This window comes from Sardina pilchardus, chromosome 5 (genome assembly GCF_963854185.1).
Source record: "Sardina pilchardus chromosome 5, fSarPil1.1, whole genome shotgun sequence".
Lineage (NCBI taxonomy): Eukaryota > Metazoa > Chordata > Actinopteri > Clupeiformes > Clupeidae > Sardina > Sardina pilchardus.
This window is the reverse complement of record NC_084998.1, coordinates 29,999,026-30,016,894: the sequence shown is the minus strand read 5'-3', so window position 1 is coordinate 30,016,894 and position 17,869 is coordinate 29,999,026. Positions and strand designations below refer to the sequence as shown.

Genomic DNA, 17,869 nt, shown 5'->3' with positions numbered 1-17,869 from the left:
ACATTAAAAACCAATAGTAACCTTGCGCGAACATGAAACAGGAAGGGGCAAAATACACTCTCGGAAAAAATGGTACCGCTCAGTACCTTAAAAGGTACAAACGCTTGTCTCTGTGGCAGTACCTTTAGAGGGTACAGAGCAGTACCTTACAAAAGGGGTACATATTTGTACCCTCAGATTTTGTACCTTTAATGGTCCCATCTGTACCTTCAGGAACTATTTTGTACCTTTCCTCTATGGTACAAGTTTGTATCATCATCAAGGGTACAATATTTGGACCATTAAGGTACCACCACAGAGACAAGTCAATTTGTACCTTTAAAGGTATCTATAAGTTCCCTTAGACAAGTCACTTTGTACCTTTAAAGGTACTTATAAGTTCCCTTGCTGGACATCAATGAAAACACAGTATCTTTAAAAAAACAGATTTATTGTATACAAATACAAAACAGTAAACACTGATTTCATCACATGGTACAGACAGAGAGAGAGACAAAAATATTGAGTAATCAAGTAATATCAGTAGGGCTAGTGTGGAGAGAGAGAATGAATATGTGTTACATTTAAACATGTTTAGTGTGCATGAGTTTGTCACCAGGGTCAGTCCTTTGCATAAAAATAAGAATGTTCTTGTTGTGGCTGGAGTCATCCACCTTGATACGTAGTTGCAGGGAGTCACCAATCGCTGAGGGCTTGTCTCCAGTTTGATGTGCCAGGCATCTGCACAGTCGGATAGGGTGTCGCTGGATCTTCCTAAATAGACAAAAAATAACCACTAAATTAGTAAAGAAATCTGATTCATGAAATCAATTTACTTCACATAAGATTCTGTTTTTGGAATGTCATATTACAGTTTTTACAATCACTTTGCTACTATTTTCAGAACCTTGATGTCATTTTTCAAAACTCTAGACACAAAACTCAAAACGGTTATCACTTCTAACACAGGCTGTATAATGCTCAAAACATTGGATTGTGCATTCACATCTTCAAAGAAATCTTGCACTTGCACAATCATTGATTTACAGTGAAATACCACAGAAACATACCTATAGATCACCCGCACACAAGCAACCGATAGTTTCATTGTGTCATTGTTCATACAATCATTGAATATTGTAGAACAAAATAGGTGATACAGGTTTCATTATGGTACAACATGTACAGTACAGTAAATACATCTCTGTGAAAGACTGCAGTAGTAGAGAGAATACTACCGACACAGTGGAATCATTCAACAAAGTTTGTAATGTATTGATGCAAAACACTACAGTACAATCACTACATAGGTTTATCTGAATTAAAGTAAAAATAATTGGCTATGAAATAGAAAAGAAAAGACAGCCTGATGAAACATTGTAAAATATTAGGCTACATCCATGGATATAGTAGTCTAATTGGTTCATGCGCCACGCTAATTGTTGACAGTGAATCTTGTTACAGTATCTTGAAACTTTCATGATTGGCAGTAAACATGGAAGATTGTGTGTCTGTTTCCATACAACTATGCATTAAGAGTAATGCAACAGTTACTTATTTTGAGCAGTTGTATCAATTGATAGTTAGATCATTGTAAGGAAATGAAGACACTCATTTGGAATGTAATGTGTGAATTGTCTTTAGAAATAGTAGTACTTTGATGTTAAGTTGTATCATTGAACAGGTGATTTCTGTTGAATAAACAAATGATCTAAGTTGTAGCCTATGTGTATCCAAGCAATTGAGAAAAGGGTTAGAGTTTTGAAAAATGTGCATTTTGATCATTGCTTGTGAGTTTTGTGTTTAGAGTTGTGGAAAAATGAAGGTTCTGAAAATAGTAGCAAAGTGATTGTAAAAACCTAAGTTCTGAAAATAAGATGAATGGTAAAACTTACATCATTCAGTGAAATGTAGTGCTCGAGTTTTCTCTGAAGATGGTTGGTAAATTTCTGTCTTCTGTCTGGAAATCCTGCAGTCTGTCAGGCCACCACTGACAGTTTCCCCATTCATTTCATGTTCTATAGGGGAAAAAAAACAAAACAAAACATAATTTCATACAACTAGTTAGACACTACAATGGTTATAATACACGCACATCCCTTGCACGAACACCACCTACACTAACCTGTGAAAAAATACCATCAATTCACTCATCTTTTTCAGAACCAAACAGGCCATGTAACATCCGTGCTAACGTTACCTAAAGCCAGTGAACATGTGGCGTCAGCTAGCTAGCAGCTAGCCAATATAGCGCTAGCTTCCAAAGCTAGCTGTAACGTTTTTTACCCACACACGACTAGACAACTAGCTAGCTCTAACATTGGTTTAAAATAAATTAACACTTGACGTGATCCCAACTCCGCTTAAATGTCACCAAAGCACTGAGTAATGTTAGATCCCTACCTTGCATGCATGAAACTGGTTGACAGGGGGCTAAGAAACCTTAGCAACTCGTCCTGGCAGCTAGGTTCAAGCTAGCATTTAGCTATTATACCACACAAAGTCCTGTTAAAAGTTTAACGCTATTGGCAATGATACAAACAACTTTGCTCACCTTTTTACCCCGTTCATCTTTGGTTACGTCCAGTCACCTTTAGAAAGTCCATGCAGAGGGTTTTCGGTTGTCAGCGCAGCATTTATCTCTCCCAGACAGACCGACCCACTGTCGGCGTCGACTGTCATGTCGACCGTTAAAATCCAGATGGAACACTCGGGAAGCCCGAGCCGACGTTACGTAGCGTTGTCCACTGATGATAGCAGCTAGCTGCTAGCTTGCTAACGTATTAGCTGGTACACACATCGTCAACCTCACTCCTGACGAATTTGTTTGTTATGAAAACAGGATTGTTTTTCTATTCAACCCATATTTCTCATCTCGTTTTCAAAGACAAATCATAAAATAGGCTAACTTTTAAAATAAATGTATAATCCCCTACCAGTTTTCACAATCATCCGCCATGTTTTTTATTTTTGCCAAGGTCGAGAGCTCTAGCAGGATAGGCGATCTGATTGGCTGACGTATGGCTATAGAGCTCCCCAGTCCCGCCCACAGCCTTGTCCGGAAGTAAAAATCCAATACAATTTCTCCATTGACAATAGAGCTCCCCAGTCCCGCCCCTCCTCCGAGAGAGGTGCTTGTCCGGAAGTAAAATTCTCATTCATTTCTCCCATTGACTTCTGGAAAAATTCGGATATAAAGAGTTTTAGACCATGCCTTAGGCTAACCAGCTACGATGTGACTCATAAGCATATAACTTATAATTTCGAGTGAAAAAATGAACAGAAAATGTAAAAAAAGCGAAAGGTACAAGACTGTGTACATATCTTAAATTCCGAGATAGAGAACTCAAATCCCAGGATGCTTTGCAAACGTACACACATTTCCAACATTTGCAGCCTAAAGATAGTTTAACATGGTTCCATATTAATCTGAGAAAAGAAGATGATTACTTCCTACCGTTTCCATTGAGTAAATTCAACCTTCAAGATGAGAAAACCGTTATTTTTCGGAAGACCACACATCGGTCCTGATCAGCCCTGCAGCCATTTTAAGTTTTGAAGTTCCAGCGAGACGAAGCTGGACGATAGGCGCGGGAAAAGCTGAGTACAGTTTGTTTGGCATTGCCATGGCAACGGCGATCTCTACCAATCAAAGGCTCTGCTTTCACCAGTTTTACACGTTAGGAAGTAATCATCTTCTTTTCTCAGATTAATATGGAACCATGTTAAACTATCTTTAGGCTGCAAATGTTGGAAATGTGTGTACGTTTGCAAAGCATCCTGGGATTTGAGTTCTCTATCTCGGAATTTAAGATATGTACACAGTCTTGTACCTTTCGCTTTTTTTACATGTTCTGTTCATTTTTTCACTCGAAATTATAAGTTATATGCTTATGAGTCACATCGTAGCTGGTTAGCCTAAGGCATGGTCTAAAACTCTTTATATCCGAATTTTTCCAGAAGTCAATGGGAGAAATGAATGAGAATTTTACTTCCGGACAAGCACCTCTCTCGGAGGAGGGGCGGGACTGGGGAGCTCTATTGGCCTAGTTCATAGGTACAAAACCTCGTGGTACAAACTTGTACTTTCACAAATCTTGTACTTTGAGAGGTACAACATTGTATCACAGAGGTTCAGTACTGTATCTTTCAAGGTACAACAAACTGAAAGGAACAATTTGGTACCTGGAGGTTTTATACTTGTACCCCTGTGTACCTTTTTTTCTGAGAGTGTAGGCGACAGCTAGCCTGGCAAGCCAAACTACACAGAAATGTATAGTCTGGGGTCGGACCATTCACAGAGTTGAAGCCTGTGGGTGGGATGAACAGTTGTCTTTCAAACTGCCTCTGCACGTAATAGGCCAGCATTTGTGACCAATCGTAGCCGGTCGGCAAAACGGCAACAGGGCTGCCAAGTTTCAGAAAATTGCAAGCGACAGTGAGATGCGTTCGTCAAACATTTTTTTGACTGTCTGTCACACTCAAAGCGTGACACTTGGCAGCTCCGATTAGAGTCGCTTTTTCAAGTGTGAACTTACCAAGACAGAGGCAAATAGATGTTACACAGCTCTGCAACAAGACAATTATAGACGTAGCAGCCTTAACGTTAACTTGGAAACTCAAAGAGAAACAGCAAATCAACAGTGAAGAAAATCTAGCAAGCAGGAGAATGTTTTAAATCTAATTATCGGAGTCGGCGCTGTTGTGTGTGAAAGGTAAGTTAGATGCCAAGACCCGCCTTTCGTTGCTTCTGATTTGTTTATTGCATGATGCTTTCGGCTCAAGGACTCCGTACACAGATAGAGCGTTCTAATTGGCTAGGCTGAACTCGAGCCTGGCGCAGGCTTGTCCTCAACGGTGCGACCCTAGACCATCCCGCTAGGCAAAAATATTTTTGGCCGCTAGGGTGCGTCTAGATTTCTAGGCTAGGCGACAGCTGTAGCCTTTATGATTATTTGTTATTTCATTTCTTATAATTTATTAGTCGGTTGTTCTACGTGACAGAACAGCTCTATATCTGTTAGTGATGTCACACATCAAACAATGCTGCAGAAACGCGAAAAAATTACTTTGATATCTATCATGTGATTTCCTGTGAATGATGACGTGTAGCCTATTGCACGATGGAAATAATTTGAAGGAATCTAGCAGCAGTCTTGTAAATAGTGACCCACAGTCTTTGCAAAATCCTAATCTGAGACTGGCCTGTGACTAGACTGTGACTAAAAACTCAATGAATTGTCTTTAGATGTGAGAGGGTCTGAGACTGTAGTTTTTCAAAAATCTTTTCCAAATCTTTGCAAAGTCTGGCAATGTAAGGTAGGCTTAACTTGACCACCACTAGTCCAACTTTCAACACACGAACGCGCAGACGCGATTTGCTCATTCTTCCCAGAAGGCATTGCTTTATTTTAATTTTCTAAAACAATAAAATACAAAATACCAGTAGATTTGTTTTATTTCAAACCATGTTTTTTTAAAAAAAAAAAAATCGTAACAAGACATTTCCCTACAAAATTAAAATAGGCTGATGTAAAACTTGAAATACACCATCTGTAAAGTATATACAGTAGGCTAGGTATATGTCCCATTTAAATATCAATCGAGTTTCGTTTCTGCTGAGTTACCATCCGCACGCTTTTAAGAGCATTGAAACTTATTCATGAAGGCGGAGGGTCTGCGTGCGATAATCATTCAACTACGTAACAACTTTTGAATGGGCCGCGTCAGTGCTACTATGGGCCGCAACAATTTGGTGTGCTCGGCCGGCCCACAAATTTGCGCGGCCCATCTGGCATCTGCCCAAATGCCAGACCGTCCAGTCCGTCCCTGGCTACATCACAGAGTCATGCCACATGCAGAAGTTTTCAGATAATACTGCAATTGTGGGATGTATCAGGAATGGGCAGGAGGAGGAATACAAGAGTCTGGTGGAGGACTTTGTGCAATGGTGCAGACTCAACCACCTACAACTCAACACGACCAAGACCAAGGAGATGGTGATAGATTTTTGAGTGTTGGTAACTTATTATAGTTTAAATCACATCTACACTCCTCAAGCTTTCCAAAAATATATGACTTCAGATGGTCTAAGCTTATTTTACACCCAAAAAACTACCAACACTCAAAAATGTATGTCGGCATGACATCACTGTTCAGACTATTTAGTCTTCTCAAGCACAAAGAAGGGTGGAATATAACTTATTATAGCTTAAATCACATCTACCCTCCTCAAGCTTTCCAAAAATATATGATATAGGCTACTTCAGATGATCTATGCTTATATTACACCCATAAAACTACCACCCAGTGGGCATTTGATATCAATTTGACATCAATATGACATCGAACATTGACGTCAAAATTACGTCACGAAATAGGTCTAGAATGAAAGTCATATTGACGTCAATGTACTGATGTCAATTTGATGTCAAGATTTTGACCTCTGCTGATGTCATTTTGATGTTATTTTGATGTCATGTTTTGCCGGGATTTGATGTCAATTCAACATGTATTTGATGTCATGATGGTTGATTACGTTTTGATGCTATTTTGATATCATTCAATATCAGGCTTTGATGTCAATTCAACATTTATTTGACATCAAGATGTCATGATGTTGATGTCATTTCCATGTCAAGTTTTGTTGCCATTTGATGTCAATTCAACATTTATTTGATGTCAAGATGTCATGATGTTGATGCATAGGAAGACAATGTTTTAATGCTATTTTGCTATCATTCAATATCAAGCTTCGCTGTCAATTCAACATAAATCCGAAATCAAACATTAATGACAAAAGTATGAACATTTATTGACAAATTTTGATATAATTTCAATGTCAAGAATCACTCAGGACAGGATAAGAAAGCGTAGACCCCCAAACCAGACTGGAGCCACTTGTGAATAACCTGTAACACAGATACATAAATGTACATTTCATTAGAGAGCTTTTCGGTAGAGGGTAGGTTTTATTACAGCAGACAAAGGCATTTAAGCATGTTGACATTTACCTTCACTTCGTCCTGAACTAGTAACACCAGTTACAGAGGCATATGGTTATTTTTATTATTAATGTTTAGACCAAAAGTCAAATAAATCAAATGTATAACTGTTTAGCTTACTTCACTTGGGTGGCAGGACAGGATGAGAAAGTGTAGACCCCCAAACCAAACTGGAGCCACTTGTGAATAACCTGTAACGCAGATACATAAATGTACATTTCATTAGAGAGCTTTGAGGTAGAGGGTAGGTTTTATTACAGCAGACAAAGGAATTTAAGCATGTTGACATTTACCTTCACTTCGTCCTGACTAGTAACACCAGTTACAGAGGCATATGGTTATTTTTTATTATTAATTTTTAGACCAAAAGTCAAATAAATCAAATGTAAAACTGTATAGCTTACTTCACTTGGGTGGCAGGACAGGATGAGAAAGCGTAGACCCCCAAACCAGACTGGAGCCATTTGTGAATAACCTGTAACGCAGATACATAAATGTACATTTCATTAGAGAGCTTTTGAGGTAGAGGGTAGGTTTTATTACAGCAGACAAAGGCATTTAAGCATGTTGACATTTACCTTCACTTCGTCCTGAACTAGTAACACCAGTTACAGAGGCATATGGTTATTTTTATTATTAATGTTTAGACCAAAAGTCAAATAAATCAAATGTAAAACTGTATAGCTTACTTCACTTGGGTGGCAGGACAGGATGAGAAAGCGTAGACCCCCAAACCAGACTGGAGCCACTTGTGAATAACCTGTAACGCAGATACATAAATGTACATTTCATTAGAGAGCTTTTGAGGTAGAGGGTAGGTTTTATTACAGCAGACAAAGGCATTTAAGCATGTTGACATTTACCTTCACTTCGTCCTGAACTAGTAACACCAGTTACAGAGGCATATGGTTATTTTTTATTATTAATGTTTAGACCAAAAGTCAAATAAATCAAATGTATAACTGTTTAGCTTACTTCACTTGGGTGGCAGGACAGGATGAGAAAGTGTAGACCCCCAAACCAAACTGGAGCCACTTGTGAATAACCTGTAACGCAGATACATAAATGTACATTTCATTAGAGAGCTTTGAGGTAGAGGGTAGGTTTTATTACAGCAGACAAAGGAATTTAAGCATGTTGACATTTACCTTCACTTCGTCCTGAACTAGTAACACCAGTTACAGAGGCATATGGTTATTTTTTATTATTAATGTTTAGACCAAAAGTCAAATAAATCAAATGTATAACTGTTTAGCTTACTTCACTTGGGTGGCATGACAGGATGAGAAAGTGTAGACCCCCAAACCAAACTGGAGCCACTTGTGAATAACCTGTAACGCAGATACATAAATGTACATTTCATTAGAGAGCTTTGAGGTAGAGGGTAGGTTTTATTACAGCAGACAAAGGAATTTAAGCATGTTGACATTTACCTTCACTTCGTCCTGACTAGTATCAAATGTAAAACTGTAAAGCTTACTTTACTTGGATGGCAGAACCCCCAAACCAGACTGGAGCCACTTGTGAATGACCTGCAACACAGATACATAAATATGCATTACGTTTATCATCAGAAAGAAATGGCCAAATATTTATCATAACCAATAATACACCCCATTAAAAAATGCATTATATTGGGATCCACAGAATATGGTGCTGATCATTTTAGCTCATCTTCCCATATATTCTAAACATTCACCACAAAGTGTCTGGTCTGTGCCAAGGCAAAGCAAGGACATACATGAAGTCAACAACTGCCTCTTCTATTTTGCCTCTTCTCAGTTAAATCTTACTCCAAGGAACGTTCAATGTCATTAAATGAACTCGTAGACGACAGTATTTCTACATGGAAATTTAAAACAAATAGCCTCGTGCCCTTTGTGCATTTATATTTCGTAAAAGTTAGAGAGTAATCTCTAGCAGCTACAGTTCAATCTAAAAAGTCACCAGGAAACACGTCTGGAAACCGGACTTTTTAGATTGAATAGTAGGCCTGTTTGCTGGTTTCTAACGTGTACAAAATATAAGCACGAGTCCCAAAGCTATTTGTTGCTGCCAGCAGAGAATGTCGAGCTATGACGTATGTGTTTGAGCATGCGGCAGCTGGTTAGCGCTACCTTATTAGAACTAGCAGGCTACTGCTAACGTCATTCATAATTTAAAACCATTAGCTAGCAGCTAACGTTATCCCGGACTGGTGAACAATGTGAAATCAGCCTCCCTCCCAGAAAGAAATGATGTTTAGACACATCCGAATTGGCCTTCGTTTTCTTAAAGACTCCCGAGTCCAACATCTAAGCTTTCATAACGTTAACAAAAACTAGTTTTCCTGTAACTTTAATGCTATCGTTAGCTAACAAGCTAACGCTAGCTAACGCAAGCCAACTTTTGTTGTTCACAAACACAAAGTTAGCGTTAAACCAAATTAAACGTTGCTCATTTTAAACTCAGTTCTGAGTTTAGCTTTCATTAAAAGGGTAACAAAGCCCTAGTTGGACAGGATTTAGCCCTGTCTAAAGTGGGCTAAATTAGCTTGCGAAAGCTAGCAGCTAGACCGTAGCTGGTGTGTAAATATGAGCAATATCTGCAGACCAGCAAATATTCGGATAATATCAGCAAATAAAGCTAGATAAGTAGGTTACTTGTGTTATGGAAGTGCTTTTTCAGTGGATAGACTTGGTAGCTGCATAAATAAAGCATATAGGAGCATACTTACAGTGAGCCTTCAGACGCCGCTGTTTCGTCTTCCACTTCATCAACGAGAAATTTTAAAACTGAAGGAGCCGTTAGGACTGGAAAGGGCGCTTCGATGTGCGTATCCGCACGGAGTCCGCCGCAGAGGGTCCGTTTTGGAACCCTCTGCTGTGTGGTCAGGATGTTGAAAAACTCGCGTCGATTTACAATGAGTAGGCTAATAATATACCTTTTCAGACATTTTAACAGACGTTGTTTTGACATAAATTTCACATCAATTTGACGTCTTATTTCCTGACATCAAATCAACGTTGATTTAATGTCAATAATATAGACCTGAGATGTAGGGACCAGAAAAAACATGTTAGATTGATACCTTTGTTGGGCCTCTTTACAACCACAAGGAAATCATTACAAAATATAATGAAATTATGCATATTTATGCACGTCATACATGTTGGTCAAAATCTTGACTACTTGTTGATGTCAAATTGACGTCAGGATGCCAGCTGGGCAACACTCAAAAATGTACGTCACTCTTAACGGTGAGGTCATCCTCACATATGGTCTTCTCAAGCACGAAGAAGGGTGGAATATAACTTATAATAGCTTAAATCACATCTACATTCCTCAAGCTTTCCAAAAATATATGATTTAGGCTACTTCAGATGATCTATCCCTATATTACATTATAGGTCATCCTCACCTATGGTCTATAGCATGTAGGTAATCAAAAGTTTTTTTCTTGGTTACCTATTTTGTTTTGTATATTTTTCTCTGTTAAATTTTCAGATTGAAGATGGCACACAGAGGTAATCCTGTAATCTTCTAGTTCCTAATCCAGAAATGTTTTAGTGTATTAATGAAAGAATGTATGTTATGTAGAGTCTATACTTCAATGCTGTCTTTTCTATTACTATTTCTATTACTATTTATTCTTTCATCTTTGTGTTACAAGAAAGGACCAAAATATCAGAGGCAGCGCTGGAAACATTGAAGAAGTATTTCAATGAAGGAATGAGTCGTGTTGGTTCCTCCCTTATATCAGAGGCTGCTAACGAGACTGGCCTGGAAACCCGTGTGATTGAAGTAAGATTTAGAGATCTGTAAAAACAATTGAAAAAAATCATTAGAATCAAATGAAGTTGTAATACACAACCAGACCTGCAAACCCCTCAGCGTAAAAAAGGTGACAGTGTCCGACGGGGGGGGGGGGCATATAAAGAAAACTGCTAGTTTATATTACTATATATATTATTATATATAATACATATACATGTATGATGTATGTAAACACAAACGTACACACACGCACACACACACACAGGGGAGAATACGTATCTTAACCCATGCTTAAGTTGACTAAAAAGAGGAATAGAAAATCATCTTCATGCCTTGATTCAAAAAAATGAGTAAAAATCAAGGATTTTCTTCAAGAAATGAAGAATGTATCTTAAATAAATATATTTTCTTCCTTAAATACAGGGGGCATATAGGCCTGTTTTGACCCCTATGTCAATTCCCATATAGGTGCAGGAGGATTTTTTTTTTTATATGCCTATGTTTTTATTTTTAAAGGCCAGTTATTCCAGAATACTATGCATCCTGATAAAGTTCCCTTGGCCTTAGGAATTAAATTAAATTAAATTAAATTAAATTACTGCATGGTGTTTTTTCCAGTTATCCTATTAGTCTGTTTGATGCTCATTGAGCTCAATGCAAATCAATGCGCGTCCTGCGTTCTACAGAGGGTGTATTAAACGTTATTTGCACACCTATGACCTAGATCCAATTTGTTGGCCGTATCACACTGGAATAGCCTATTAATTTGGCAAACTCGTTGTGAAGTTTAAATGAACGGTCACGTTGCATCCAAGCTGTAGACGTTCAGAACATAACATTGTCGCACATGACGGTGGTTGATTTTAGCTAGTTGGATGGCATATAGGGCAATTAAAATAGCGATGTTTCAAAGCTAAGGTTCATAGTTAAGAGATAACTGACTGGCTACTAACAAGACAACATATTTTTAGCGATTTAAACCAAAGATTGTCTAGTTACACCGTCTCTGTTTAAACGTTTACATCATAACAGGAAATTAACACAAAACAAATGGTAACAGTGGAATAAGTGGGATAATGGACTCCACGGCGTTCGGTCCAAGAAATAAATGTTTTACCTCTACGTTCATATTTGTGAACCGAACGCGGTGTCATCCCTGACAAAAATGACTCGCGCTATAGCCGGGCGTCCAAACGTGAATTTCGCGCTGTGTTCAAGATTCTGAAGCAAGTGCTAAGACTCCGATTGGCCCAGAGAAGTGTCAATTACAAGAATTAGCCAATAATGTTTCGCAATTCTAGCCTGCATTGCATACAGATTAAAAGGGCAGCCTTCACCCCCCCCCCCCCCCCCCCCCAATAAAAACTCTCCGGTTCTGGGCGATTCACGTGAATGACCCAATTGACCAAGAAAACGGCGATTGTCGCCGAAAAGCGACAAGTTTGCAGGTCTGACAACAAATTACTGATCCAAATATTTCAAATCAGTTCAGTGTATGTGTATTACGTTTTGTATTCTCCCTTTCAGAACTGGATTGGAAACTATAAGAGGGTTCTTGGTGGTCCCTCTCAGCCCCAGCCCGTAAAAATGAAATGCCACGTACGACAGCTCTCGGCATATAATCTGTTTTGCCGTGACCTTTTAAAAAATAAAGGTAAATATGATATTTAATTGGTGCTTTTAGTTTGTTGGTTTGTTGTTGGACATATATTTAATTTACATTATAGCCTGACTAGCCAGACCCACATCAAGATGTAGGGTCTGGGGACTCCCCATAGTAGGGCTCAATCGGGGGAGTGGGATAAACGGTTGTCTAGCCTAGATTTCTAGGCTACTGGAAATGGTCTATATTGTTTTGGACAACTCCATGCAACATGGAACATACTTTGCAGACTCTGAATTGTTAAATGCACAATTTTCCCAGGCTCAATGAGTGATATTAAAGAGCAGTGGGCATTACTAGGGAAAGAGGAGAGAGAAAAATATGTTCTGGAAGCAACAGCTTCCCGTTCACTGGACACAGAACAGCTTAGCCCTGAAATGAGGGAGGACAAAATCAAGAGGCACCTTAAGCAACTAAAGCTAGAGGTTTGGAAGCTTCATTTGTTTGGTTACAGGTACAGTGCTGCTTGAAAGTTTGTAAACCCATGCTAAAGTTGACTAAAAGGAGGAATAAAGCATTCGGAATTAAAATAGCCGCATATCATCACATAGCCTTCACCATACCCAGAGATTGGCATGGGGTACTTTATACAAGATCATCTTTCAATGCAAATTAAACCAGCTTTTATTCCTTTGTGAACTTGGGTTCACAAACTGTCAAACAGCACTGTATATGGGGTGCTGTAAGGAGGGATGGGGTGGGGTGTTTGTGGTGTTCATTCCAAAAGGGCTCTGAATTGGAAAGAGTGTCTTCATGTCTCCAAGGGTCATTGTCTAGCCCAGTTATGAGTTGCATTCAGTGCATGTTTTGTTTTACATTTAAATGCTTGTGCATGTTGTCAATTTTGTATTTAATCCAAATGCAATTTTTTGGGTCATCTTGTGTACCTTATTATAAAGGTGGCCAAGCTTGAGCTTTTAGGGGTCGAGACGGCCATTATGTCCATAGACAAATCCTCCTCCTCCTTGGAGGTATTTGAGGTTTGCAGCAAGGAAGCCACTGTCTTCCTGGACAACTCCGACACATCAAGCAACTTTGCGTTGCATTTCAAAGTAGCACTTGTCTTTTGACAATCTACATACAGTTTTTTCCAATCGTTTACACACAATTTTGAAAACAGGGCTCTTTTTTTCTAAATACAACACACAATTAACCAAACACCACACCCAATTAGCAGAACACAACAGGTTGTTAGCAAAATGGAATATTTCTGTCAAAACAATAAACAAATTGTTAAATAAAAAGTACTGTATACTTACAGTCATTGAAGAAAAACTAAAGCAACAATACAAACAAGTAACAACAATACGTAATACTCTAATCATCTCTCCGTCTAGCTGGATCAGGGCATACGAGTTCAACCACATCACAGGCTATGGGTGCCTCTCATTTGGGCTTTTATACATCCTCCCTCGCTCCCCGGGCCTCGATCCTCAATAATGGACATAAAGAATGATGTGGCGAAAACAATGTGATATCCAGTGCTAGTTATAGTTAGGGAACGCCCCTCGAGGATCGAGCATCGAGGAAGGCAAGACTGTATAGCACACCTGAGTGCTGCGTTTTCAATTTTGCACATGTGTGCTTACTAAAACAAGGATCCACATGAATGTACTGAGGATTGGTACTGTGATCCATTGGTACTGTGGTAGTGCAAATAAGTCCAACAGTGCAACAGTGCAGGGTTAAAGTCTAGTGACCAACAATAAATATGGATAAATATATAAGCATAGTAATATAACAATTACAGTAGAAATATATGGACTATCTGTTGTTACTTTTGCAGCTGTCTCCTCACCTACATGTACAAGTCATCTTCCAAATGAACACATCCGTGTTCTCCGGAAGAAAGTGCAAGACCTTTTTAATCAGAAATACAGTAAGCTTTTTCTTGAATAATTTCCTAAAGACCAGTGTTATGAAATGGTATGTACCATCTGCATACATAACATATGCATGTCTTTCAGAGGAGGCTGGAGGTGCTGGAAGGCTCCCCTACAAGTCCCTGCTAGAAAGACCAATCGTTGTGTCTGGGCTTCCGGATAATCTTCAGTTGAAGAAGCCTTTGTTTTATGGCCGAAACCAGCTGGAGGCCATTTTAAAAGTCCACAATGGTATTTCTTTTCAAATTGATAAGTTAAATCAACAGTGACAGTGTTGTTTCTCGAGTTGTGTACTACATTTATTTATTTATTTATTTATATATTTTTATTTTAGGTAGGTCTCTGCAAAGTGGTTAAAGTCTTTAAATAACATATGAATATCTAAGTAACATGCCATGGGCCAGCTTAAAATACCAAGTTATAGTCGGGCAGAGGTTGATGGAATAAGAGCATAAGTGTGAAGTAGGATATGAATATGATTTTTGATCTGAAAATGTGCAGTGTCAAACCTTTTTTGTCATGCATTTCTCCAAAACTATAGCCACACCCACTGGTTTAAAACCAAGTTAAAAAGTGCTTTACAGAAAAGTAAAAAAAAAAAAAAAAAATACACATAAACAGTTACTTACAGTTTTTTTTTCAACTGTTTACACACTAAATCTTTGTGACATTTTGAATGCTGTGTGTCATTTTGCTGGAGATTTGAGTCATTTTGCATTTTGTGTGCGATTTTCGGTTTTGTGTGTAGAGTTTTGAAAAATAGACACAGAGTTTTGAAAATGTGTGGAAACAGTTGTAAAATATCAAGTATTAGTAAAGCATTTGCATATGCAGTAACAAGATAGATAGATACTTTATGGATCCCCAAGGTCAAATTCAAGTACAAATTAAAATACAAAAGGGAACATGAATAAATAAATACTTCCATTGTCACAAAAATTGCAATTACAAAGATTAATTTAAATAGTTATTTTGTTTTGTTTTATGTATCTTAGGCGCACAGCAGATGGAGGAAGCTGTTGAGACTCCTGTGGATCTAACCAACCGTACAGTCATTTGAACTATGCCCACCGATCACGCATCTTGCAGTAGAAATACAGTACATATTAATGTTCAATCTCAAAAGACACAAGTAATGCTGTACAATGAACCATGATACAATGACACCAATAATTATATGATATTGTTTTATGATCTTATGTATTTTAGGTGCACAGCAGATGGAGAAAGCTGTCATGACTCCTGTGGATGAAGGTAGCTAGACTTGAATCACCTGAATTGTGATGGAGGAAGCTGTTGAGACTCCTTTGAAATTAAAATAGCCCCAAATCACATACCCTTCACCATAGCTAGAGATTGGCATGGTGCTTTTTCCAGTTAGCCTATTAGCCTGTTTGATGCTCATTGAGCTCAATGCAAATCAAACAGGCTAATAGGCTAACTGGAAAAAGCACCATGCCAATCTTATGGTGAAGGGTATGTGATGATGTGGGGCTATTTTTTTTGAAGTAAGGCACTACAATCAATTCTCAAAAGATGATTTTATATTCCTCTTTTTAGTCAACTTTAGCATGGGTGTGAATACTTACTATACCCACTGAATGTCCGGTATTTATTTATTTATTTTAATAGAGAGGACATTTCAAAGTGACCCTACATTTCTGCGTATGTACTGTATGTCTGTGTGATATCATACCTAATCGTAGCTTTGCCTGCAGATCATCCCCCATATGTGTCTTGCAATAGCAGCCACTGGCTCCAGGCTGGGACTTCTGGATGGCACCTTTAAAAACAAAACAAAAAACAGATTGCCATACAATTTGTTATTGTTGATTAATCTGTAAAATCATAGAATTAAAAAAAATAGCAAGGTAAGTCTATCAGATGTACAAAAATAAATGATAATTACCTTATGGAGGCACCCTTGCCACCATCACCATCTATATTAATTATTGATATCAGTTTATTTCTGAGGGCTCTGTCAATAAAAATAAGATTAAACAAAATGATGCATGCTGTACAACAAACTGAATTTGTAAAACATGGCTAATCGCAAATTCAAGACTACTTTTAGGTAACTGCAATAATCATGATTACTTTCTGGATTGATGTATTGCATAGCACTTATGACAAACAAATTAGAGCATGCTCAATAACATATAGCGTAGCGTATAGTCCACACCCACCACGTTGAGGGCAGCAGCCATGGTTACCATCAAGGAACAGGGAGTGTCATCAGGGTCGACCGACTTTGCCCTGGACAGTTCATAGAGCCCACTACAAAGTCATAACAGACACAAGAAAGGAGGACTAACCGTTACAGACACAAATACATGCACACATATTAGTGTTATATGCGTATGTGTGTCTATCTGGTGAGTGAACTCACTTGTGGGCTTGGAACTTCTTCCGTATGGACGTGACACACATTTGGAACATTTCAAAATGCACACAGTGGTCTCAGTGGAATCAAGAGTCCAACTAGGGTTCTTGAATCCTTGATTTCTGCCTTCAGAAAAATTCCCTACTTCCATAAATTGAGAGGAAATATCTTCTCCAAACAGTAGCTGGAAGACTGCAGCACCAATCACCATGACACAGGTGACCTTCATGGAAAAAAAAGTAAGGACGTTGACACATTAAAAAAAAAAGCCAAACGGCAAGCTAAAACCTGACCAGCGGTTATTATATTCCCCACGAAATTCAAATTAAGGTAGCACTAGATGGTGGAGGCGAATGCTAACTTTCAACAGAAAAGTTTGTTGCTTTTAAAACGAGATTGACGGTGAGCTAACCACTAACGTTACAGTTACACTTCACAGCAGGCAAGCTTCGTCGACCTACACGTCTTTTACAGAAAAGTAAAACATGACCAATGCTTGTAATTCAATCCCACTATTTAACAGAAAAAGTTGGTCAGCTTTGATATCGTGTGCTAAAAGTTGCTAGTGCGCTAACCGTTAACGTTAGCTATCATTAAACGGTTACATGTCGGCAGTCCGACATCCTGCCAGTCCGACATCCCTTTCGTCCGACATGCCGCTATTCAGACATGGTGTTATTCCGACATGCTGCCAATCCGACACATTTTAGTACACCCATTCCGACAGTTTACATATCCTATTTTTTCCACGTCAATTTAACGGACCCGGCCTATATGAGACCGACGGACGCAAAGTGCGTCAAAAAACACACCCATTCTTCTCTGTTACATTGCTCCGGCGATTATTAGTCACAGCGAGATGAGACCTATATTGCATGAAAGAGCTCAGAACCGGGGCTTTCCAACGAGACTAGACACGTGTCTGTACGATCAAGTATGCAAATAAAAATAAAATAATTTAAATGAAAGTATCATATAGCCTGCCTACAGTCTATATTGCTCTGCGTTCACCCACGCAGCCATGCTCTCGCTTGAATTACTCCGGGACCAGGCATCGCACAGACATAACATGCATATCAAATGAAAGAGGAGAAACAGAGCTTTCCATTGATACCAAACATATCGATCCTTTTGTGTTATAGAAACAGACGAAGTGACACACAAATAAGAATCATATAGCTTCGGCTTCGTTCGGCTTCGG

The 17,869-nt window shown here is 38.7% G+C and overlaps 1 protein-coding gene and 1 long non-coding RNA gene across 2 annotated transcripts; one reads left to right on the top strand and one right to left on the bottom strand.

Moving 5' to 3' along the window:
• Nucleotides 1-6,353: 6,353 nt before the first annotated feature.
• Nucleotides 6,354-9,733, bottom strand: LOC134079649 (uncharacterized). The gene is made up of 5 exons (XR_009939106.1): nucleotides 9,700-9,733; nucleotides 8,464-8,515; nucleotides 7,673-7,743; nucleotides 7,104-7,174; nucleotides 6,354-6,890 (listed from the first exon to the last, which is right to left on the bottom strand). It is a non-coding gene; the product is annotated as an uncharacterized LOC134079649 (long non-coding RNA).
• A 743-nt stretch (nucleotides 9,734-10,476) lies between these two features.
• On the top strand, nucleotides 10,477-14,554 carry zgc:113176 (uncharacterized protein LOC554708 homolog). Its single transcript, XM_062537509.1, has 7 exons — nucleotides 10,477-10,489; nucleotides 10,636-10,766; nucleotides 12,267-12,393; nucleotides 12,664-12,827; nucleotides 13,302-13,455; nucleotides 14,195-14,281; nucleotides 14,370-14,554. Exons 1-7 carry the CDS (start codon nucleotides 10,477-10,479, stop codon nucleotides 14,552-14,554), a joined length of 861 nt encoding a protein of 286 aa, XP_062393493.1.
• Nucleotides 14,555-17,869: the final 3,315 nt, after the last annotated feature.